Raw genomic sequence first — 24,498 nt, forward strand, 5'->3', positions numbered from 1 at the left:
CAAACATTTAAAAAAAGAAAAGAAAAAAGAAAAGAGTGAATACTGTTCTTTCAGAGGGCCTGAGTTCAGTTCCCAGAACCCAGAACCCATCCATGTCAGGCAGCTCACAACCTACAACCACCAGTAACTCCAACTCCAAGGGATCTGATATCTGGCCTGGTGTTCTGGCCTCTCCTGGTACTTGAACTCATGTGCAGATATCCACATACATATACACATAATTAAAAATAAAATAAATCTTTTTTTTTTTTCGTTTGAGACAGGGTTTCTTTGTGTAACAGCCCTGGCTATCCTGGAACTCTCTTTGTAAAACAGGCTGGCCTTGAACTCACAGAGATTCGCCTGCCTCTACCTCCCGAGTGCTGGGATCAAAGGCCTGTGCCACCATGGCCCCTGGATAAAATAAATCTTAAACAGGTTCGGGAGTGCACATCTTTAATCCCAGCACTTTGGAGGCTGAGGCAGGTGGGAGTTTGAGGCCAGCCTGGTCTACAGATCGAGTTCTAGTACAGCCAGGACTATGTAGAAGGACTCTGCCACACACTCAGACACACACACACACACACACACACACACACACAAACAAAACAAAAAAAAAAAACACCCAGAAATAAATAAATAAAATAAATCTTGGCCAGGCAGTTGTGGCACATGCCTTTAATCTCAGCAGAGGCTGAGGCCAGGTTGGTCTACAGAGTGAGTTCAAGGACGGCAAGAACTACACAGAGAAACCCTGCCTCAAAAAACCAATAATAATAATAATAATAATAATAATAATAATAATAAAAAATCTTTATAAAGCTATAGTTGAATATAGAATCTTTTTTTAAAAAATTATTTATTATGTATACAGTGTTCTGTCTACACGTATGCCTGTAAACCAGAAGGGGCAACAGATCTCATCACGGATGTTTGTGAGCCACCATGTGGTTGCTGGGAATTGAACTCAGGACCTCTGGAAGAGCAGCCAGTTCTCTTAACCACTGAACCACCTTTCCAGCCCGATTATAGAACTTTAAAAAAATATTTTGTGCCGGGCGGTGGTGGTGCACGCCTTTAAACCCAGCACTCGGGAGGCAGAGCCAGGCGGATCTCTGTGAGTTCGAGGCCAGCCTGGTCTATAGAGCGAGATCCAGGACAGGCACCAACACTACACTGAGAAACCCTGTCTCGAAAAACAAAAACAAGCCGGGCGGTGGTGGCGCACGCCTTTAATCCCAGCACTCGGGAGGCAGAGGCAGGCGGATCTCTGTGAGTTCGAGGCTAGCCTGGGCTACCAAGTGAGTTCCAGGAAAGGCGCAAAGCTACACAGAGAAACCCTGTCTCGAAAAACCAAAAAAAAAAAAAACAAAACAAAAACCAAAAATATTTTGTACGTATGCCTTCATGTATGTCTGTGTACCATATATGTGCAGTGCCTTTGGAGGCCAGAAGAGGGCATCAGACTGCCGGGAACTGGAGTTACAGATGGTTGTAAGATGTCCTGTGGATGCTGGGAACCGAAACCTGGTGCCCTACGGAAGCAGCTAGTGCTCTTAACCTCTGAGCCACGTCTCCAGCCCCACTTACAGAATCTTTGCCAAGTTTCTTAAAGGACAATCAACCCGTGTGTCCGTCTCTCCCTGGGGTGGGTGTGCATCAGATGGAAGTAGGTGAGTAGTGATTTTTCTCTCACACTGGGGTGGAGCTACTGTCCCGCGAGCTCCTTCCTGCCAGCCCTCCCCCCTTTTCCTGGTGGAGTCGGGACAGGATAAAATGAAAGGATGTGCAAAGGGAACAAAACCTCTTACCCTTGGATCTAGATTGCCTTTTGTGCTTACTGACGGAAAACTGCACTGTAGCTGATAAAGCCAAACCTGCCAAAGAGATAATGTGCCTTCTTCCAAAGAAATCTCAAACAAGGATGCTAAAATCAGCAAACTATGCCTCCTCAGGGCCAGAATGTTTGTAAGTTGGGCTCTGCTCTGTTAGCATTCCTCTCCCATCCCTAAATCTAAATTGCACCTCATAAGACCACTGTCTTTTTTTGTTTTTGTTTTTGTTTTTCGAGACAGGGTTTCTCTGTGTAGTTTTGTGCCTTTCCTGGAACTCCCTCTGTAGTCCAGGCTGACCTCGAACTCACAGAGATCCGCCTGCCTCTGCCTCCCGAGTGCTGGGTTTAAAGGAGTGCGCCACAACCGCCCGGTGATAAAACCACTGTCTTTGTGTTCTGTTGCTGTGAAGAGACTCCATGACCACGGCAACTCTCATGAAGGAAAACATTGAATTGGGGCTGGCTTACAGTTTCAGAGGTTTAGTCCATTATCATCATGGCAGGAAGCAGTCAGACACGGTGCTGGTGAAGTAGCTGAGAGTTCTGCATCTGGATCCATAAGCCGCAGGGGGAGAAAGCCACTGGGTCTGACTTGAGCATTTGAAGCCTCAAAGCCCACCCCTAGTAACTCACTTCCTCCACACCTACTCCAACAAGGCCACACCTCCTAATCCTTCTCAAGTGGTGCCACTCCCTGATGACTAAGCATTCAAATATATGAGCTCAGCACAACCACAATCTGTTTCACAAAAGAAAATTCCCCCCTAGTGCTGTGTGGACTCCAGGCTCTCACGTATGCTAAGCATCCACTCTACCACAGAACCATGTCCTGAGGCCCAGAATCCTTTTGTGGCTCTTTGTGTGTGGTATATATATATGAGTGCTCAACCGCGTGTGCACTGCAAATGGAGGACAGACAGTTGGCCTCAGGTGTCCTCCTCTGGCACTCTCATTGTCATGACATTCTGAGCTTGCAGACTTGGCTGGATTTGTGGTCAGTTAGCTCCCCTCCACCCTCAGCACTGTAGTTACAGGTGAGCGCTGCTGCTCCAGGCTTTCAGTGGCTACTCCACACCTGCTCAGCAAAGCACTTAACCCACTGGGCCATCTCTCTAGAGCCCAAAAAACTAAGGGGAAAAAAAATCGTAGGGCTGAGACTGTGGTTCACTTGTTAGAATGCTTACTGAGTATGTTCGAAGCCCTGGGTTCCACCCTCCACATGGTATGAACTGGTGAGCTAGTATGCACCTGTAATCCCAGCATTTGAGAGGGATTGAGGCTGGGGGATCAGAAATTGACTGCCATCATGATTACATATTGAAGCAGAAGTAAGCTTGAGCCAAATAGACCCTGTCTCTAAACCCAAATAAAATAGCTTATATATTTTTAATTTTCAAATTTAAATTCTAAGCTTTAATCTTTAAACTGTGTTGTAAATGCATCCTTTGAGCGATATATATATATGCATGTCTATACACATATATATTCTCTATACATATATACATTCACATTGCCATTGCTTTAATTTTAATTTTTGTTTTTCTGAGACAGGGTTTCTCAGTGTAGCCCTGGCTGTCCTGGAACTCTGTAGACTAGGTTATCCTCGAACTCAGAAATCCTCCTGCCTCTGCTTCCTGAGTGCTGGGATTAAAGACTGAGCCACCACTGCCCGGCTAATAGTCATTGTAAAGACAGCCAATGGCAACCTACACGTATTTCTTGGGCCTTTGGATTGCATATTGTCCTTTTCCTATATAATTTTAATAAACTCACTAACTTGGCTTCGTCTTGGCTGATCCTAAAAGTCAGCCAAGTAGTCAAGGATCCAGCATGAACTGAACAGAGGTCCGTGAGAGGGAAGGGAACTCCTCCTGGAGCTAGTGACACTATAGAGCTGTATCCTCCAGCAAACACCCAGCCTCGCCCTCCTCGTGAACATCCTCATCCCTGTTTTGTGCAACACCAAATTTATCTGCATCCTAATCCTTCGTCTTATTTGCATTCCAACCCAGAGAGATTAAATCTTCTTGAAAGGCATATTTTTAAAATGGTTAATAAAAAAAAAAAAAAAAACTTTTTATGGTTTCTGCAACTTAATTTAAAAATGGCTTCAAGGCTGCAAAATTGGTCTCTGCCATTAATTAATTTTGTAGATCTATCCTTAAAGGTATAAATTATTTTGCAGCCAATAAACGCAACACTATGATAAGTTACCCGAGCGCTTTGACGTACGCTGGGAGCGGGGGAGGATATTTGTCTGCTTACGTCAGCTCTGTTTTTTCCAGGTCCTGGCCTAGCTGGAGCTGTGGGTCCACAGCTGGACCTCTGCTGGGCCTTCCTACTGGCAGTTGGGTGGCCTCCTTGGTCTGCCCTCCTCGTTCAGGGGTGTCACGTGGGCTGATGAGATAATATATGCGAAAGCCTTTGTCCACGGAGAGGCACAGCCGCATGCCAATTGTTGCTGTTGTTACACAAAGCACACTCCAGGGAAACCCTGTGGCCCCTTCTCCACCCCTCCTCCTAGCCCACTAGGCTGGACAGCCCAGGAAACGCTGAGGCTAGACAGCCTCTCCCACGTGGGCCGGAGCCCCTGCTTGGGGGAGGGGCCTTCTCTACTCCCCCCCCACCCCCCCACTCCCCTTCACTCCCAGTAATGGCTTTCCCAGTTCTTCCTGGCTTCAGGGGCCTAACTCCGGAAGGAAATCTCCTCAGTTCCAGTGAAAGTTCTGGGGTTGCAGAAATCATCTACCCCTTGGGCGGCTCCGCAGGGCCCCCTCCCAGCCTCATCCCCTCCCAGTGCCCGCTGGAGCCTGGCTGCCCCGGAAGGATCTGACCGGCAGTTTCCTAGAATTGTCTTGCTGGAGCTCCTCAGTCATCCAGCTCCCCACCCCCTTCCCCACCTCATCTCAGTCTCTCTTCCCCAAAGCCAGCCTCTCTGGATGCTCCAGCCTGGTGTATCACCTCACAGGCCTCTGTAGTAGTTACATCATAGCCTCTCCTTGGGGGGTCTGTCTACAGTTCCTGGGAGGAATTGGGCATGGGAGTTAAAATGGCTACCAGGGCCCACAGAAAGTTGAGAGTGCCGTGGTTGCCAGGACAACCATCTTTCCTTCTACAGCTTCTCATCCGAAGCTTGGCTGGTGAGTGCAAGCACCCTCTCGGTAAATCTCGTCAGCCCTCCAGCCACCTTTGATGTACACAAGAGAAGCGACTGCCTGGTAGCCAGACCTTAAGCCCCTGGTGTCCCACCCTACCGCCAGGTCCCACTTGGCACAGGCTCCAGGAAGAGGCCTGGGGAGGTCAGGGCAGAGGCCTGTCTGCGTTTGATGGATGGTGATGAAGAAATGTCTGGCACTTTGCTTCCCTGTGGGGGAAGTGAAGCTGCCCTTCTCCCCCACATTCCTGCGGGACTGCTTAGGAAGGTGCTAGGTGGCTGGAGCTGGGAAAGGAGGACTCTGGATCCAGCTGAGACTTTATGATTGTTGACAGGTTATCATGTAGTTCAGATTGTCCTCCAACTTCATCTCTCTGGAATGGTGGAATCAGAGGCCTGGATCACCACGAATTCAGTGTTAGAGCAGGAACCTGGGGCTTCATGAATACCTGGCAAGCATTCAGCCAACTGCAAGGGCATTTCCAGCCCTCCTGAGGGGCCGGGGGGGGGGGGGGGGGTGAAGTCACATTTGCCTACACTGCGGACACAGGGAATGGAGTGTAGGGAAGGGGAAGAACCCCATTCCCGCACCACAACTGAGTCTCGAAGGGACCCCTAATGGCCAGTCTAATGGCCCAACAGGTAACGGCACTCGGTGGAAGGAGAGAAGTGAATCCTGAAAGTTGTCCTCCACATATATGCAGTGGATTGTGTGAGCCTGCCCCCTACAACACACACAAAATAAGTAAAAAAAAAAAAATCAAAATCAAAGTAAGATCTAAAACAAAACAAAAGGCTCCATGAGGAGCCAGAAAGATGGCTCAGTGGTTAGCAGCACTGGCTACTAGTCATGGCCCCCCACTGAAGAGGCCCACTTCTCTTGAGAAGGCCCTTGCTGGTGTGGGGAGATAGCGGAGGTGCTGCAGAGCTGACTCAGCAGTTAAGAGCATTTGCTGTTCTCGCAGAGGACCCCGGTTCAGCTCCCAGCCCCCATATGGTGACTCACAACCAACCACCTGTCACTCCAGCTCCAGAAGATCCGATTGCCCTCTTCTGGCCTCTGTACCAGGGTACCAGACATAACACATGTGCACAGACATACAAACAGGCAAAACACTCAATACACACAAAATAAACCTAGAGCTAGGCAGTGGTGGCGCATGTCTTTAATCCCAGCACTCGGGAGGCAGAGGCAGGCGGATCTCTGTGAGTTTGAGGTCAGCCTGGGCTACAGAGTGAGTTCTAGGACAACCAGGGCTACACCGAGAAACCCTGTCTTGAAAAAGCCAAAACCAAAACAAAACTTAAAAAATGTCCTTGTAAACCTTGAACTCACTATGTGACCCAGGATGACCTTGAATTTATGATTTTCCTTCCTCCACCTCCAAGACAGAACCCAGAGTTTGATGCACCGCAGGGAAGCCCTCTATCAGCTGAACCACATCCCCAACCTCTTTATTAGACCTTTTCTGAGACAAGGTCTTGGGCTGGCTTGGAATGTAGCCCAGTGGGGCCTTACCCTCCCAGCAATCTTCCTGATTCGGCCTCCAAAATGTTGGGATTACAGGTGTGAGCCAACATCTAGGGCCAGTTTATTTTTTTGAGATGAGCTAGCTTATTAAGTTGTCCAGGCTGGCCTTGAACCTTTGATGTTCCTGTGTCGGCCTCAGTAAGTGGTTAGGACTACGGGCCTGCCTCTTTTTAATTTTTAACAAGGCCAGCGTCAACAAACACAACCTACGTAAACAAAAGTTAGTTGGGACTCTTAAAAGTTTAGCACTGCTGGGAAATTCTGTGGTCTCTTCGATTAAGTAGTGTAAAATTTGTAACCACAACAAAAAAGAAACAAAAGTTGAAGGCGACTCTTTTGGAAGCCGAGAAAGAACGTGACTGTTTCCCAGCAACCCCGTTCCCCGTTCCCCGCAAGAAGAGACTGTTCATAGGAAGAAAGACTTTAATGGTTTTTGCTCATAGGAGAAGCAAGGCATGGAGACCACAGCCCTTCTTCTCCCTGGTGCACTGTGTGCAAGGTCTGTGGGGTGGGGTGGGGTGGGAGTGAGGGGAGGATTTGTGACCCGTGACTGCTCACCTCCTGCAAACGCCTGCCTAGAGTCTCTTTTTCAATTTCCCTCAGGTGGCGATTTCCCTCCCTATAAAAGTTACAGTGGCGCAGAGTTGAGGGGGGGACAAGGAGTCAGTCTCCTTCCCAACCTTGGCAGCCGAGGAAGGGTGGGACAGGGTACGTGTGCTACCGGGAGTGTGCCACCGGGAGTGACTGTGTATTTCAGTCAGCCCTGTGAGTTTCAGGGGGTCCCCTCCAGGCCCCACCATCTCCATCCTCTCTCAGAGGTCACAGCTGGTGACTGCTGGAACACAGCTCAGGTCCCTAATCTTTCTGCAGTGGTTCGGCTGCTGTGGGAGAGGTGGAAGCTGGGCGCCTCTGTCATCTCCGGCGCAGGGAAGGGAGGTGAGGCGAGGGACAGCAGGAGATTTCGGTCAGCCTCGTGTGCTACACCCCCGCTCCCCCAGGAGCCAATAGGTCCGAACCTTGCCTTTGCCCTGGAAAAAAATAACAAGAGGAGGCTGGGTAGGGAACGGCACATCTGCTTGCCCAAGTCACTTGAGAACCTTAAGGACGGGAGTGGCCTTGGGGTCCTCTGGGGTCTAGATCGATTCCTTTTCTACCTTCATTTCCACATCCCCTCGAAGCTCCAGCTCAAAACCATCAAACTCCTCCAGCACAGCCTTGGTCTCAGAAGACAAGTGGATCTTGAGGGCTGGAGAGGACAGGGGTGGAGGAAGTTGAGGAGTGCCGGGGTGGGAGCAGCGTGGGGGTGGGGTGGGGGGGCAGGCGGATACGACTGGGAATGTGGCTGGATAGCAAAGGCTTCCTTTAGCTCAGGAAGTCCTAGACTGTCCTTGTAAAGTGTGACTACACAATCTGGGTTCTCTACAAGAGCAGTATGTGCTCTTAACTGCTGAGCCAACACTCTGGCCCTTCCAGGCCCTCTTCACCTCTCTTTTGAGATAAGATCTCCTTACTTAAACTGACTTTTACCTCCTGATCTTCCTGCCTCCACCCCCATGTGCTGGGGTGACAGGCAAACATCAAGTCTGGTTTATATGGTGTCAGGGATTGAACCCAGGGCTTTCTGCTGCTGGGCAAGCACTCTAAGGACTAAGTTATTCTCTCAACTCGCTGGACATCCCCCCCCCCCCCCCCGACAGAGTTTCTCTGTGTAGTTTTGGTGCCTGTCCTGAAATTCACTCTGTAGCCCAGGCTGGCCTCAAATTCACAGAGATCCGCCTGGCTCTGGGATTAAAGGCGTGCACTACCGCCGCCCGGCTCCCTGGACCTCTTTTAAGCCATCAATTGGCAGATGAGATGCAAGGCTACCATACTGTACCTATGGATTACAGAGCATCTTTGTGACTGTGGAAAACACTATCGCACGACATTGCTTTTGAGACTCAGCCAGCTCCCGAAGGGGTGCACAGCACTGGTTAGGAACCCACACTGCAGATGCTGCTCTAACTCTAACTGCAGAGGGGCTCAGCTTGGACTCCTCAGGTAACTAAGATAAACAGGCACCAAAACTACACAGAGAAACCCTGTCTCCCTAGTTGGTAAAAGGCTGACAGCGACAGTGCTCATTTCAAAGGGTGGGTGCTATATGGAGTTAACCCCACTCTCATTCACCTGGCTTAGATTTCCAGCACCTCAAATAAGCAGATAAAGCACCTACAAAGTATCTGGACACAGTGTGGCACACAGGAAACACTATGTCAGTTGTTGTGATCAGTTACTTGACTCAATATTGTGTGTGTTTGCCGTGCGCACACGGCAGCACACATACATGTGCACACACCTGGAGGCAGAGATGAATTTCGGATTTCCTGTCACTCTCCACTTTGACACAGGGTCTCACTGAGTCTGAGCCTTACTGTGGTGATCCCTGTTTCGGCTAGACTTAGCTGGCCGTGAACTCCAGGAATCTACCTGTTTCCATCCCTCCAGGCAGTGCTGGGGTTACACGCTCTAGTGCCCATCTGGGGATCCAAACTCAAGTCCTCATGCTTGAATAACCAGCATTGTACCCAGTGAGCCATCTCTAGACGCCCTGCTCCACCACTACACATACATCGTTTTGTGAAAGGTAGTTTCACTCTGTGGACAAGGCTAGCCTGAAACTTGGACTCCTCCTGCCCCAGCCTCCCTGAGTGCTGGGGTTATAGGAATGCACCACCTGCAGGGAGACTCCCTTTTTATGGCAGGAGGTCAGTGAGGACCCACTGTTCCCACATTCTTTCTGAAGCTACTCTGACCTGTGTCTTCATGGTATCCTGTGTTGCTGACCCACTTCTGAGAATGTGCTCTGTGAAAAATGATCTAAGAGTGAAGTTCTTTCCACATCAGCCCCAAACAGAGGTGCAAACCTTAGCAGCTGAACAGGATGTCTTTGGGCTTTGGGTCAGGTGAGGGTCACATGGCCTTCTCAGCTTGCCCAATCTGGAGGCAGGGAGTTGCTGGATAACTATTTACTTAATTGAATTGTGTCAAATACAGCAGGGAATTGTCTGTAATTCTAGCACTTGGGAGGCTGGGAGGAAGCAACTAGGGTCAGCCCAGACCCTAGCAAATTCATAGCAAAATAACAAAACCAAACCAAATACAACTGGGCAAGGTGGTACAATCCTGTGATCTCAGCGCTCAGGTGAGGATCAGGGCTCAAGTCAGCCTTGGCAACTTGAGATACTATTCACAAACAACAAACACCTAGCAGGCAAAAATAGAGGGAACAGGAGGCAAGACCAAGGGGCGGGGTAGAAACAAGCATTTATTAGATGCCTACTGACTACCCAGAGCTGTGCTAGATCTTTTACAGCCCGCAAACAGGAATACTGTATGTAGAAGTAGCTGAGGCCCAGAAAAGATGAATGCCAATTTTATACTGCATTCTCTCATAAGTCTTTACATTTTAAACTACATTTATTTATGTATCGTGGGTGGAGAGGACATTTTTGGACATCGTGTGTGTGGGTGGTTTTTTTTTGTTGTTGTTGTTGTTGTTGTTTTTTTCTTCAAGACAGGGTTTCTCTGTGTAGTTTTGGTGCCTGGCCTGGATCTTGCTCTGTAGACCAGGCTGTTTTTTGTTTTGTTTTCAAGACAGTGTCTCACTAGGTAGCGCTGGCTGTCCTGGAACTCACTGTATAGATCAGATTGGCCTTGAACTCAGGTATCTGCCTGTCTCTGCCTCCTGAGAACTGGGACTAAAGATGTGCTCCAACACTCCTGGCATATTGTGGTATTTATTTATTTATTTGGTTTTTTGAGACAGGGTTTCTCTGTGTAGCTTTGGCTGTCCTGGAACTCGCTCTGTAGTCCAGGCTGGCCTCCAACTCACAGAGATCCACCTGGCTCTGCCTCCCGAGTGCTGGGATTAAAAGCACGCACCACCACCGCCTGACCTCATTCATCTATTGTATGTGTACATATGTATGTGGGTATGTGGTGAGTATATGGAGGTCAGAGGGACAACTTGTGAGAATCCATTCTCCCCTGGAACCATGTGGGTCTCAAGGATCAACCTCAGGTCATCAGGCTTGGCCAGCAAGCACCTTAACTCACTGAGCACCTCACCAGCAAAACACCTATCTTTGTGGGTATATGAGCACATTCAATACTTTATTATTATAAAATAGGCTTTGTTTTCCAGGCTGGTGGCTTAGGCCTGTAATCCCAGCTACTGAGAGACTACAGCAAGAAAATTATATAAGTTCAAGACCAGCCTGAAGACCAGCCTGAGCAACTTAATGAGATCCACATTAAAATAAAGAATATAAATATCTTCTATCACATACCTCAGTGTCAGGGCACTTGTTAAATCTCTAATGCCACACACAGAGGGAAAAGGGGATTGTGTTAGATTGTGTTGCTCAGTTGTAGGCTAATGAAAGTGCCTTGAAAACAATTCAGGTACCTAACTAAGCTATGATGTTCGTGGGTAAGGTGGGCTTAGTGCATTTTCAATCCACTGTGTGTATACTCACACACACACACACACACACACACACACACACACAGAGCAATAGCCTAGATTTACAATGTGGGGGATGTGTGCGTTATGAAAAGGCAGTGTGGGAGGAGAGAAGGGCTGGAGCTAGCTGAGAAACTAGGTAGGCATAAGCAGCAGGAAGCCTTTGCCAGCCGCCTTTCTCATTCCCTCTAGGAGGGACATTCTACTACCTTCTCCATTGGACTCCATTCTTGAAGCTGTGTTGACTGTGTCTCCAAAGAGGCAGTATCGGGGCATCTTCAGCCCTACAACACCAGCACACACAGGACCTGTGGGGGGGCGGGGGAAAAGAAACCCAGGGATGTTAGAGGAGGTAGGTGGGCACTCCAGGAGAGGTAGGAGTTGGGATATGTGGTCCCAGGATGTGTAAGGAAAGGCAGGGGATAAGGGGACTAGAAGCAAGGACAACCGCTCGTTCCCTAGTTTTAGCCTCCTGGATCTGACTCCGGATGCCTTCTGTGGGCTGACCTGTGTGGATGCCAATGCGCAAGCGCAGCTGCTCCTGGGGCCTATGGCGGATGCGGAAGGAGCGTACAGCATCCAGCAGAGCAAGCGCCATTCGGGCCACCTCTCGGGCGTGGAGCTGTCCATTCCGTACTGGGAGCCCTGACACCACCATGTAAGCGTCACCAATGGTCTCCACCTGTGGGGCGTGGCGTGAGAATGAGGGACAGGAGGACTGGAGCTTTCCCTGTGCTGGTGAGCCTGCCAATCCATGTTCACTGTCTGTCAATCTGTCCCTATCAACCCGCCTGTCACTGTACATCCTCCATCCCCAGTTTCTCTGTCTGTTCCTGGGTCCCCTGTGTCTCTTTGCCCATGTCCTTGGTCTTTGTTTTCTTTTTTCTTTTGGTTTTTTGAGACAGGGTTTCTCTGTGTAGCTCTCTCTGTCTTGGAACTCACTACGTAGACCAGGCTGGCCTTGAACTCACAGAGACATGCCTGCCTCTGCCTCCCGAGTGCTGGGTTTAAAGGCATGACCACTGTCTGGCCTTTTTTTTTTTTTTTCCATCCAGTGTACCCCTCTGAACATTTTTTTGACTCTGTCCACGTCTGCCTGTCCTTCCTGTACCTACTCACACCCTCACCTTGTACACATCAAAGTTGTCTATGACAGCATCAAAACAGGTATACAGATCATTGAGCAGGGTCACCACCTGGAAGGCAAGGGATGCCAAGAGAAACGGGGAATGTGGGTTCCCAGCAGGGACAAATGGGGAGTGCTAACCAGAAGGCCAAGCTGACCCTACCTGGCCCGCGGCCGAACCCCACTTACCTGCATGGGTGTGCTCTCTGCCGAAAGCGCTGTGAAGCCCACGATATCACTGAAGTAGATGGTAACACTGTCAAAGGCCTCCGCCTGGACTGTCTCGCCTCTCTTCAGCTGCTCAGCCACAGAGCTGAGGGGTGAGGGCAGGTAGAGACCGGAAGGTGAGGTGGGGTGGGGGAGTGGGCTATGTGATCGTGTGCATGTGCGTGTGTGCAGGCATGGGAATGCTCGCGTCCACAGTCCAGCACTCACTGAGGCAGAATCTGGTAGAGCAAGGCCTCAGCTTTGCGCTTCTCCTCCAGGTAAGCCTGTGTCCTCTCCTCTACCAGTTCCTCCAGGTTGTTCGCGTACTGCTCCATCCGTGACAGCAGGTTGTCCAGGATATTGCTGCTATTCTCCCTGAGGGCCGTGGGGCATGTGGGGGCACAGATGAGATGATTGGTCCTGCCTGGCAGTGCCCACGTTCAGGCACTTACCACTTTTTTCCCCCCTTTGAGACAGGGTCTCTCTAAACAGTCCTGGCCTCGAACCCACAGACATCCACCTGCCTCGGAGCCGAGCTGGGTATCTTATTTATCCTTATTGAGCACAAGTGAGTCGGAAGGAGGTGGAGAGGAAGTGAGACAGGATGAGTTGAGGAGAGTGATGGGCACACAGGCAGCCGAGAGACATGTCTGGGAGACTAGGCCCCAGTGGGCCGGAGGGAAGGGCTGGGGTAGGGACTTGGAGTAGGATTGAGACTAAGGGGGGAGGTGGGAAGAGGCTGGGGAATCTGGACCATCTACACACTTATTTATCGTAAGTCTGGGGGTCAGTGTAGGGCTGAGGGCAGGAAGGGTGTGGAGTGTCAATGTTGGTAGAGGAAAGAACTGTGAACGGTAGAGAGCTGTGGGGACAGCCAAGTTATACACATAGGCAGATGCCTGTGAGGCTGTGATGGGCCGCAGTGGGCTCCCTCTGCCACCGTAGAAACAGATTTCAGGCCGGCTTTATGGTGGTAGTGGTGGGAAGAGACCACTAACTTGTTAAACTTTCGTAGCGCCAGGCGGATCTGCTGGAAGGGTGGCCGCTCCTGTGGGTCCTCTGCCCAGCACCTCTGCATCAGCTGCCCCAGTTCCTCTAGGTGGCTCTGCAGAGCCATGGAGGGTCGGAATGGGGGCTGCTCACCCCGAGTCACACGCTCAATGATCTCTGTGTGGGAAGGGGTATGCACTGAAGAGTGGTATTATCCAGGGCCTAGTTGGACAACCAGCTGGGGCAGGTGGGACAAGTCCAGAGCACAGAGTGGACTGGTCACTGTCAGCCATGGAGCAAAGGACGGTGGTTGACTCCCCACTCCAGAAGGAAGGGTAGGGGTGTTTGCAGGGGTTCCCTCTCTGGGGATGGGTTAGTCGAGATTGGCTGGGGTATAGGCCACATGATCCTCACCTTTCGGGCTGAGGTCCAAACCTTCCACATGGAAGACCCCACTCCTGAGGGCAATCTCCTGAAGGATGATGCCAAAGCTGTATACGTCACCAGCTTGGGAGCCACGGGCAGGCGGGGAGGCCATTCTCAGGAGCTCAGGGGCGGTCCACAATTTTTCTGTGGATCAGAGGTGAGGAGTCAGAGAAGGAGAGCCCCCAAAGTAAAGGATAAGGTACTTTACATTCTGATAGGAAAACTAGCAGATGACTATCATATCTCATGGGTAATAAGTGCAATAATAAAAGTAAGAAAGCATGGTCCTATAATGCTGAGAAAAGAAAGCATTGGACAGTCTAAGATTAGCTGGGAACAAGGCAGTGGCGAGCCCTCCTGTGGACACTGCACAGCGCCGAGAACCAGAGGACTAGAGACCGCTTAGTCTGACCTCTTTAACCAATGAAGGTTGAGCCTCGAGGTGAGAGATGTACCCACGTCCAACAGAGGCTCGGCCTCACTTGCCCCTTCTCAGCTGTGTTGGCAGCAAAAGCCTAGGGGTCAAGAGTCAGGCTCACTGGCGAAGAGGGTGTGTCCTTGCTCTGGCTCCGGGTCTCTGAAGCTCTCGAGCCCATAGTCCGTGATCTTTAACACAAAGCGCCCATCTACCACGCAGTTGGACGACTTGAGGTTCCCATGGGAACAAATGGCCCCATTGTGTAGAAAGAGCATTCCCTGGGAAATTTAGGAAGGCAGAGGGCTTGGGCACGAATGTGACTTCCAACCGTGCCCAGCCCTTGCCTGGCATCCAGTGAGCTCCTCTGGACTCACCTTGACAATGTCATTGGTGAGTGAGTACCGAAACATCCAGTCCAGAGTTATACTCTCATTCTCTAGAATGTCCTGCTGGGGCAGCAAGAGTCAGAACCCCCTGGGCGTAGGAGGAGGGCACAAGGGAGCTACTGGCATAAACTGGTATAACAGGACACTTGGATTCACTCTAGTGCCATTACCATGCCTTCCCCCCCACCCCCCGACCCCGATCCCCCCCCCACTCCCATTTACAGAGAGGGCTGAGAAAAGCCAGAAAGAAGGAAGGCTTGTCTAGACTCATAGGGTCAGTGGGGTAAGAGCCAAGCTTCCTGACACACATACCTCCTTGTTCCACTCACCTGTAGGCTCCCACGGGGACAGTACTCTGTGAGGATACAGATGTTCGGGGGGTCGGTACAGGCACCCACAAACCTGGTCAAGTGTTCATTCTGCACATCTCGCATCTGCAGGTTGGGACGGCGTCAAGGCCCTTGGCAGAGGCTTCACACCTCACCAAGTCACGTGTTTGCTAACATGTCCTTGCTCAGAATCTGCTCCCTAACCTCTCATCCTGCAGGCTGTCTACCTGTGGGGACAACACATCTGGACCCGGAAGGACCCAGTGATCCGCTCATAACTGACCTCCCTCTTCCTACCCACACGACTCAGGGCCCATCCCAGATCTACAGATCCATCCATAATCAGTTGTTGGCCAACTCTCTTGGAGTACCCAGGGGTCCCTCCCCAGGCCACGGCCTCACTCCCCTACGTTACATGCTTAAGTTCAAACAGGACTTTTCGTGTCAGCTCAATGCGTTTCCGGTTCACACGTTTCACAGCCACGAGGTTGCCCTGAGCAAGAAATGGAGATGTGTTGTGCAGGGTATGGCCTGAGACACCCCCCTCCCCAACTGCTTCTGAAAGCCCATCCATGACCCCAGGTCCTTACCTCGTTCTAAAAGCCCACCCCTGTCCTCTGGTGGCCCACCTCAGAACCATCTCTTAGTTCTCAGAGCACACTGGGATCCACCTGGGTCCCAAGGATCAACAGTCTTTCTTTCCTCAGACCTACCTTATAGTATGCTGTCTTGGCAAAGACTTGGAACTGGCCCTCTGTGGTCAGAAGGGAGCCATAATTGGAACCTCGCTGCAGAGAGGAACAACAGACTGCATGCTCAGCCCCGGGGGCCAGTCTGCATCCCAGAAATTCTACATTCAATTACACTGCCCCTTATCTGTGTCACCCTCCTGAGATGGGGGTATCACTCTTTAGCCCAGGCTGCCCTGGAACTCCTAGCAATGCTACTCTCTCAGCCTCCCAAGGTAGGATTAAAGGTGTGAGCCACCGAGGCTAGCTCTCACCCTCCTTTATGTAGTATGTTAGACTCATGGCTGTGTATTCACTTAGACCTTTGACCTTTGAAATAGCCCTGTCAGGGAGGCTGTAGCTGCAACCCTCATCTGAGACAATGTCAGAGATAGCAAGTGAAGGCAGAACTGGGAGTAGACTTCTTTTGTTTGGTTTTGCTTTTATTATTATTTTTAATTTATTATTATTATTATTATTATTATTATTTTGAGACAGAGTTTCTTTGTGTAGCCTTGGCTGTCCTGGATCTCACGCTGTAGACCAGGCTGGCCTTCAACTCACAGAGATTGCCTGCCTCTGCCTCCCGAGTGCTGGATTAAAGGCATGCGCCACCACCACCGGATTTGGTTTTCTAAAACAGAGGGTCTCCTTCTGTAGCACAGGCTAGCCTCAGACCTGAAGCAATCTTCCTGTCTTAACTTCCCAAGTCCTGATTCCAGGTGCGAGTCCAGCTTAAGATCACCTTCTACTTACTCATCAGGCATCACCCTTGGTACTCAACTACTCCCATCCTCCAGGGACAACGGTGTTCTCACCCCGCTCAGGGACAGCCGGCTGCCAGCGCTTCGAAGATGCCTCTCCAGGCTGCTGGGCTGCAAGTCCTCCCAGCGCACACGCCACAACTCTGAGGCCAGCTCCTTCTCCAACTGCATCTTCCTGGGATGTGAAGTCTGCACCTGAGCCGCTGGCCCCGTTGGGGTGCACAGCAGCCCCTCAGAGCCCTGGGACATTTCATGTGCTAAGAGATGAGTGAGGGAGTCCTGTTCTCTGAACTAAGAGTTGGGAGGCCTGGGGCCTGAGGGAAATTCTACCTCACAGGAGATCCAGGTAGTCACTTCAGTTTCTTCTTTTGGAAACTGGAGGCCTCTATATTGACTTTTACTTCATTTTTTTTTTTTTTTTTTTTTTTTGAGACAGGTCTCACAATGGAGCCCTGGCTGTCCTAGAGCTCACTCTGTAGACCAGGCTGGCCTCAAACTCACAGAGATCCACCTGCCTCTGCCTCCTGAGTGCTGGGATTAAAGCGTGCACTACCACAGCCAACTTCTACTTCATTCTTGGTTTTTTGTTTGTTTGTTTTTTGAGAGAGGGTTTCTCTGTGTAACAGTCCTGGCTGTGCTGGAGCTCCCTTTGTAGCCCAGGCTGGCCTAGAACTCACAGAGATCTGCCTGCCTCTTCTTCTTGAGTGTTGGGATTAAAGCATTCGCCACCAGTGCCTGGCTACGTCATTCTCAGTTATTACACGGATGAAATGTTGTCCTGAGTATGTAAGTGCCTGGTGCACAGTTTGTGCTCAGTCAGCACTGCTCTTCCCTCTCTTTCCTGTTTCCTTATCCTGCCCTGGACTTTCATTTCCACATGCACTGGAAGGCAGGAGTGGGCTCGCTCACACCTCTTTTCCAGTTCAGGGTCATCACCTGGCCCACAGCAGGCTTCATCATTCAGGGCCAGCTACCTTGGGCCAGTACCTGAAGGTTTTGAACTGCTTTCCATCTGGCCTCAGCAGAAGATGCCGGTTCCACATCAATGTCCCCTCTGCTATGATGCCATTCCCAACTTCTCTGTTCCCTCTGAGTTCCTAGATAGGGCTTTGTAGCTATAACCCAACCTGAACCAACCTGACTGCTCCATCCTTCCCAGACTCCAATCTGGAGCTTCTGCCTCCTCCCTGAGGGAATGAAATAAGTATTCTTTTCCCCAGTGAGGCTCCTTCCCAGGCCTCTTCTCCTCCTGCTCCCTTCTCTGTGCTCCCAAGTCTCCCCAGCCTCACCTAGTCCCCAACTTACCTGTATATGAAGAAGGACACAATCAGAAAGCTAATGAGAGAGAGGCTGCCCACCAACGCCAGAACCTCCAGTGTGGAAAAGTGGTCTGTGGGAGGGCCCATGTTGTAGAAGAGAGACGGGGTTAGACAACAGGGAAGGGAATCGTCTAATAGTCTAACAGATGACAAATGAAGGCAGTTTCAGTCAGGCAGAAGGCCTCCAACTCCCCAGGGAGGAGCCAGTGTCTCCACAACAGGACTTTGGAAGCATGGGCCAGTCACCTTGGTTGCAGGCTGGGTCCTCATTGTCAAAGCCACACTTAGGGATGTCAGGAGGTGGGTATCCCAGCGGCCAGTATAATTTGCGTTCTGACACAGCCATCAGCTCCTGGGAAGTCCCATTATAGTTCAGGACGACCTGAGGGAGATCAGGAGTGGTGAGTGCCTGTAGCCTCTGAACCATCCTGCCTCCTGCTTGTCAATCTCTGTTTCTAGGACCTGTCTCTGGGCTACCAACTACTCACCAGGCTCCTGCTGGGACTATCCAGAGAGTTCAAATCTATGCCCAAAGCATTAAGGGGCAAAAAACTTGAACACTAAAAGGCTTTGTAGAGAAGTACCCATAGGAAATCCCATTGGAAACCCCAACTGTATACTCAGGAAGTTTCGCATTGGTTGCAAGACAGAAACACCTCAGTCTACACTTGCAGGACTAATCCCTGTATGTCTCTTTCAGGCCTTCACTGGTAGATCTGATTCTCGGTGCCTTTGACCTCTGTCCCTTCCTGTCCCTGATGCGTTTACATAGTTGCACACATGCCTTCTTCTTGGCTCTGAGTGCCTGTCTCTGCTAGGATGGGGTCCCAGCTGTCTTAGGAACTCCTCAAGGGAAGGATTCTGTTCTCTCTTCAGACCCGGAGTTCCCTGTGCATCCTGATCATTTTGGTTGCTCCCTAGACTGAGGAGTTGAAACCTGCCTTATCCAGTATTCTCATACCTGGCAGGGATGCTGGGGAGAGGGGGAAGGGGGGTAGGAGGATGAGACACCATTCCTGCCTGGCACTGTCTTCTTCGTGCATGCATGAACTTACCCTGAAGGCTCCTGTTTCTGGATCCATATCCCAGAGGGAGAAGTCGGTCTCCCGATCTCCATTGCTATCAATTTTCAGGCATCCTGTCACACCTAGGGACATAGGGGAGAAAAGCTGTGTTCTGAAACAATGGAGGTTCAGAGACACCTCACTTCACGCCAACCATCTCTCTCTCTCAAGATAGAGACAGAGATGTAGACACAAATATGGACACATGCGTAATGGTGAAAAGGACAGCTATGTTGGCGGTGGGAGTGGCAGGTTAGGCACACAGAATTTTATGGAACTTAGGAGACTGGCTGGACAGCAGGCCTTTTGTGGTCTCCTGCTGGGGCACCTGGGGCTCCCTCTCTCTTCCACCGCCAAAGCGGCCCATTCCAGTTAATTCTAGGCCCTGACCTTGGAAGCTTCGGTTCCACATCCGCTGAGTGATGTCCTCCCCGTCAGTGACAGTTCCCCCCTGTGCCAGAGTCTCTGTCACTGCCCGGACATAGAGCAGGAGCCCATCATGGAAGGATGCTGGGATGATATTCTCCTGTAGAAGCAAGCAGAGCTCAGACAGGACAGAGAGTGACAAAGTGTAGTGCTGTGGGTAGGGAACTGGGGGGTACTGGGAGCTTGGAAGAGGATACAGAAAACAACCATATTCCACAGAGATGTGATGCTTAACAGATACATTTGCATCTACCATTGCTCCCCACTCGGAGTCATGTTAGGTAGACAGGGCAGGATATGTCATTCCTACTTCCCTGATGAGGACTTTAGGTTCAAGGGTTGATTTACCATTGACTCCCTCCACCATCAAGAGAGAAACAGAAATAATAGGAAGAAGAGGAGATGGAATAATGGAATGCCTGAGAGAGTAGGATAGAATGGCAGAGCCATGAATTAGGGTCTGGAGATCCACTCTGGTGGTTCCTAGGACCCCCTCTTACCAGGCCATCCTGTATGGTGAAGTTGAATTGCTTGTCAGCCAAGAGTTTTAGCTGCTTCAGAAAGTCCAGGTACTCAGGATTATCCGGCTCTTTGTAAGTAATGATTTTGGCAGCCTGAGGAAGGAATCCATGAAAAGGGGAGCCCTAGGAGTTGACCCCAGTCCCCCCTGTATCCTGGGGACCCAATCATCTGGGGTCCCACCTCCCAGCCCAGCCTCTTTGTTTAGGTCAAGATCAAACTGAATGACTGTGTGTGGTAGCACACACCTTTAAACCTAGCACCCAGGAGGCAGAAGCAAGAGAATCTGAGTTTGAGGCCAGCCTGGTCTGTATAGTGAGTTCCAGGACAACAACCAGGAATAATACATAGAGAGACCCTGGCTCAAAACCAACGAACAAAAACAAAAAGTAAACAATAAATATTAAATTAGAAAAAGATCAAATTGAACCCTGTGTCCTTTATGAGGTGGCCTCCATGCTTGAGCAAAAGATTCAAGAACTGTCTAGTTCATGGGTCTTTAAGATCCTCCTACTTCAGATCCATTCTATTACCTGTTTAGCCTCCTGATTTTGAAGCCCCCAAATCCCATGGAGTTCATTGTACAACTCTCTGACTATCCAAAACCTGTTTTCTGGAATCATTTCAGACATGTAGGGGCATAGTGCCCAGAAATGATGTGTCAACAACCCCAGCACTCACCTGAAAGGCCTGGCGGGCACTGCTGTCCTGCCCATCTCCTCTTTCCCAGGGCTTTTGGGGAGCAGGGCCGTGAGCACCCTGAAGGCTTTGCCCAAACACATCCAAGTGGAAGAAAACATAGTCCTCCCCAGTCAGGCCGGCATCCATGGCCAGAAGCATCAGGGCCCTGAAGGCGTCCGGAGAACTGCAGATATAGATAACTGGAGGGAAAGAAGGAGAAGGGTAGGGGTGAGGGAGAGAGGAAGAAGGAAGGAGGGAGAGAGGGAGGGGGGCACACACGAATGAACACACAAGGCATTGCAAGGGAGGGAATTCTGAGTTTGTAGTCTTTAAATGGCACCAACTCCTGGCGCAGTCTGGGCCTTGGCAAGAGACCGTGAAAGATGGGGGAAGAAGGTGTGCAGAGCAGGGAGGGAGAGAGAGAGGTGGGAGGAGGGAACAGAAGGTGGGGGGCCAAGAGCGCAGGAAGAATCAGAGAACGGCCAGCGGGAGAAGGACCCCGAGAGCTCGTGTAGGAGCAATAGAAGCAACTGGAGGAGAGAGAACGTGGTAGTGTAGAGCGAAAACAGGAGGAAGAAAAGCCGGGCACCAAGCAGAGGATGCAGTAGCGCTAGAACTAGGCCCTTCCGCGCTTAACTCAGGAAAAGTCCGCGGCAGGAAGGTCACGGGGAGACTGGAGGAAAGGGGTGGGGGTGGGGGAGAGGGTAGGAATGCAAACCCGGCGCCGAAGGGTTGTAAGAGAGGGAACTAGAAACTCCGAGGTGGGAAAGTCGTGTTGGGCAAGACTCTAAGAGAAACAGCCAGGGGGATGCCTGGCTCCCAAAGGAGGGAGAAATGCCAGGCCCTGGACAGGCCCGAGAGAAGGCCGCGAGAGCCAGGGGTCCGAGTGGGTGCCCGCCTCACCTCTGCCCTTGCGCCGCACGGCCCGCAGTAGCTTGGTGTAGTGGTCGGGGTCGCCCTCGACGAACTCCTGGTGATGCACTGTGATGTTGAGGCGCTCACGCACCCGCATGTACAGCCCCTCCACTATGAAGAAGCAAGGCCGGTCGTCGCCCAGCCGATCCGCGTAGAGCACCAGCGCCTGGTGCTCCCAGCCCAGCCGTCGATGCAGCGCAGCCACGAAATCGCCCAGCTTGACGTGGCTGGGCCCCGCGCGCGTAGTCAGCGCGTACTCGTTCTTGACCCCGATGCCCAGAGCCGGGGCGCCGGCGGTCAGCAGCGGCACCCGCCAATGCGCGGTGAAGCGCCCCACTGGGGCAGCGGAGTACACGCAGCCGGGGCCCAGGAACATCGCGGGGCTGTGCTCCCACTTGAGGTCCACCGCGGCCAGCGGTGCAGCGGTGTCGGAGCAGACGCCCGCCGCGTTCTCGCTGCTGCCCAGCACCATGCGGACCGTCCAGCCCGGCAGCAAGTCCGGCTGCGCCTTCACCTTCTCGAGAGCCAGTTCCACGGCCGGCCCCACGCGCGCCCACGACCACGGGTATGAGGTGTTGGCCAGCGGCAACACCACGGCCACCGTCAGGTCCCCCGCGTGCCCGCCCCGGAGCAGCAGCAGAGGTGGCAGCAACAGCAGCGCCCGCAGGCGCGGACGGACGCGTCGGGAGCCGGGCATGGCCTCAGCGAGCGCAACGGCGGCGGGACAGCGCTGTCACCATGTTCTGCTCGCAGTCCTGGGGCTCAGGGGCGAATCGCGGACATCCAGAGAGCCAGAGCAAGAGCGAGGGCCGGGGTGGGTCGCAGCCGCACCCCCGAGAGCACGCTGCCTGGCGGGGCTGCGACGGTCCGGTCGTCTAGGAAGCGCGCTAAGCTGGGCGCGTCCGGGAGCGGAGGGCGCCTCGGAGCAGGTGGGAGCGGGCGCAGCACCCGAAGGGAGTCGGTGGAGAGCGAGCGAGCGAGCGAGAGGGTGATCCGGAGAGAGCGAGGCGAGAGGGAGCGCCAGCGAGGAAAGGGGAGTGTGCGCTCGCGCTTGCCCCAGGAGTGTGCCAGAAGGGGCGTCCGGCTGGCTCAAGTCTCCGGCCGTTCCGGAGGCGGGAGGGGGGGACGGGGGACGGGACCACAAGGTCCCGAACCAGGCAGCGAATCCTCCCCTCCCAGATTCGGTGACAAGAAAGCCCAGGGAGCCAATCCCGGCTCTTTAACTCCTTCTGCCCAGCCTAGGCTACGGCTGGCCCCCACCCAGGCGTGCGCGTGGTTATTGCTGACCCTCTTCCCTCCGCGTTGCCACTGTGCGAGGTTTCCCTCCCCTGGCAGCCCCCGCGGGCGGGGCGCACAGGCCGTGGGGAGAGCAAGGCTGAAGAGGGAGACGTAAGGAAGCTGCTCCCCGGCCCTGGCGCCCCTCCTGGGCTCTCCTCTCCTACCTGGCTCCTTCTGGGGAAGAGGGAAAGAGAGGCTTGTTTGGATCTCGGCCGGGAAAGGTGTGTGTGGCTTGTAGGAGTTTGGGAGGGTTTCTGGAAAAGGCAACCAAGTGGAGGCGAGCCAGAGTCCGGGTTACACAGTCCATCAATGAGAACCTCCCCTTTCTTCTTCGCCGCCTCCCAGATCGCGCAGATTAACAGAGCAAGATGACCAGGTGGGAGGGTGGAGTTAACTCTTTAGTTCCCAAATAATGATGGAAAGTGGGGACGGGGAGGAGTGGGTGGCTAGAGAAGAGATGTAACATCATTTGAGTGCTGTGTGTAGAAGATTATTAAAATGGGACCTGTGGGGTTGTAGTTGGAAGTGAACATGGGAAGAGTAATGAAGGCGCGAGGAGTCTGGGGACACTAAACTGCTGGGCTGTAGGGCCGAAGCGCCATGGGATTAGTCTGCCCTCTAATGGTCATCTGCATTCATTACCCGTATTGCGCCATCACATTCGCCAGCCTTCAGTCTAAGCAGGATGTAAGGTCAGCAAATATTTCCAGAGGAGCATCTGTGTCAGGTGCCAGTTAAATGCTGACAGCATAACGATGAAACACACACACATATATATGTGTATACATATACATATATGCATGTATATATACATACACACATATATATGTGTATATATATGTATATGCTTTTGAGGACAAATAACCACAGTACAATATACTTTAAGGCACTGCAAAGAAGACAGGGATATGCTCAGAGACCGAGATGAGGGTTATTAATAATTCTATCTGGACCGGAGCCAGGAAAACCTCCAAAGAGAAAAAACTCAACAAGGATAAAAAGATGAAACAGGATATTTGGGGTTGGAGGTATGGCTCAGCGGTTAAGACCGTGTATTGCCCTTCCAGAGGAACAGAGTTCAGTTCCCAACACCTGTAATAAATGGTTCACAAACAACTGTAATTCCAGCTCCAGGGGAGCCAACAACTCTGACCTGAGGGCACACGCCTCCCCCCACGTGCCATTCAAACAGATACAATTGCTATTTAAAATAAATAACTCTAGTTAAGAAAAAAAAAAAAAAAGGGAATTATGTGGAGAGAGCAAAATGCTGAAGTCTATTTTCTATACAGGAAGTGTTAGGAGAATTTTTTCTTTTTTTGGAGACAGGCTTTCAGTATCTCCATTATTTAATTGTCCATGCTTAAAAAATAGCAGATGACTGGATAGTGGTGGGTTCATGTCTTTAATCACAGAACTGCGGAGGCAGAGGCAGAGTCAGGCAGATCTCTTAGTTTAAGGCCAGCTTGGTCTGCAGAGTTCCAGGAAAGCCAGGGTTACATAGAGAAACCCTGTCTTAAAAGCAAAACACTAGATGGTTCGTGACTATTTGTCTTTCTGGTTTTTGTTTGTTTGGTTTCTTTCTTTCTTCTTTTTTTTTTCTTTTTTTTTTTTTTTTTTTGTTTTTCAAGCCAGAGTTTCTCTGTGTAGTTTTGGTGCCTGTTCTGGATCTCACTCTGTAGACCAGGCTGGCCTTGAACTCACAGAGATCCATCTGCCTCTGCCTCTTGAGTACAGGGATTAAAGGCTTACGCCACCACACCTGACAGTTTCTGTTTTTGTTTTTTTTTTTTTTTTTTTTTTGGTTTTTTTGAGACAGGGTTTCTCTGTGTAGCTTTGAGCCTTTCCTGGAACTCACTTGGTAGCCCAGGCTGGCCTCGAACTCACAGAGATTCACCTGGCTCTGCCTCCCGAGTG

The 24,498-nt window shown here is 51.4% G+C and overlaps 1 protein-coding gene across 1 annotated transcript; it reads right to left on the reverse strand.

Moving 5' to 3' along the window:
- Positions 1-6,971: 6,971 nt before the first annotated feature.
- On the reverse strand, positions 6,972-22,398 carry Npr1 (natriuretic peptide receptor 1). Its single transcript, XM_059265759.1, has 22 exons — positions 21,292-22,398; positions 20,389-20,588; positions 19,689-19,802; positions 19,153-19,288; positions 18,754-18,845; positions 17,945-18,080; positions 17,685-17,769; positions 16,434-16,554; positions 15,601-15,675; positions 15,303-15,380; positions 14,888-14,992; positions 14,547-14,618; positions 14,294-14,450; positions 13,743-13,898; positions 13,337-13,505; positions 12,567-12,713; positions 12,321-12,444; positions 12,133-12,201; positions 11,513-11,687; positions 11,215-11,313; positions 7,653-7,744; positions 6,972-7,526 (listed from the first exon to the last, which is right to left on the reverse strand). Exons 1-22 carry the CDS (start codon positions 21,998-22,000, stop codon positions 7,464-7,466), a joined length of 3,174 nt encoding a protein of 1,057 aa, XP_059121742.1. The 5' UTR covers positions 22,001-22,398; the 3' UTR covers positions 6,972-7,463.
- Between the last annotated feature and the right edge of the window lie 2,100 nt (positions 22,399-24,498).

The sequence above is a fragment of the Peromyscus eremicus genome, chromosome 6 (assembly GCF_949786415.1).
Source record: "Peromyscus eremicus chromosome 6, PerEre_H2_v1, whole genome shotgun sequence".
NCBI lineage: Eukaryota > Metazoa > Chordata > Mammalia > Rodentia > Cricetidae > Peromyscus > Peromyscus eremicus.

Bases quoted from the DNA above. Each gene is read 5' to 3' on its own strand.
- Npr1 (XM_059265759.1), bottom strand. From the start codon at position 22,000: ATGCCCGGCTCCCGACGCGTCCGTCCGCGCCTGCGGGCGCTGCTGTTG. The intron at 19,803-20,388 runs GTGAGTGCTGGG...TTCCTTCCTCAG, and splicing joins GTGCCCGCCAGGCCTTTCAG to GCTGCCAAAATCATTACTTA. The intron at 15,381-15,600 runs GTAGGTCTGAGG...TTTCTTGCTCAG, and splicing joins CCAAGACAGCATACTATAAG to GGCAACCTCGTGGCTGTGAA.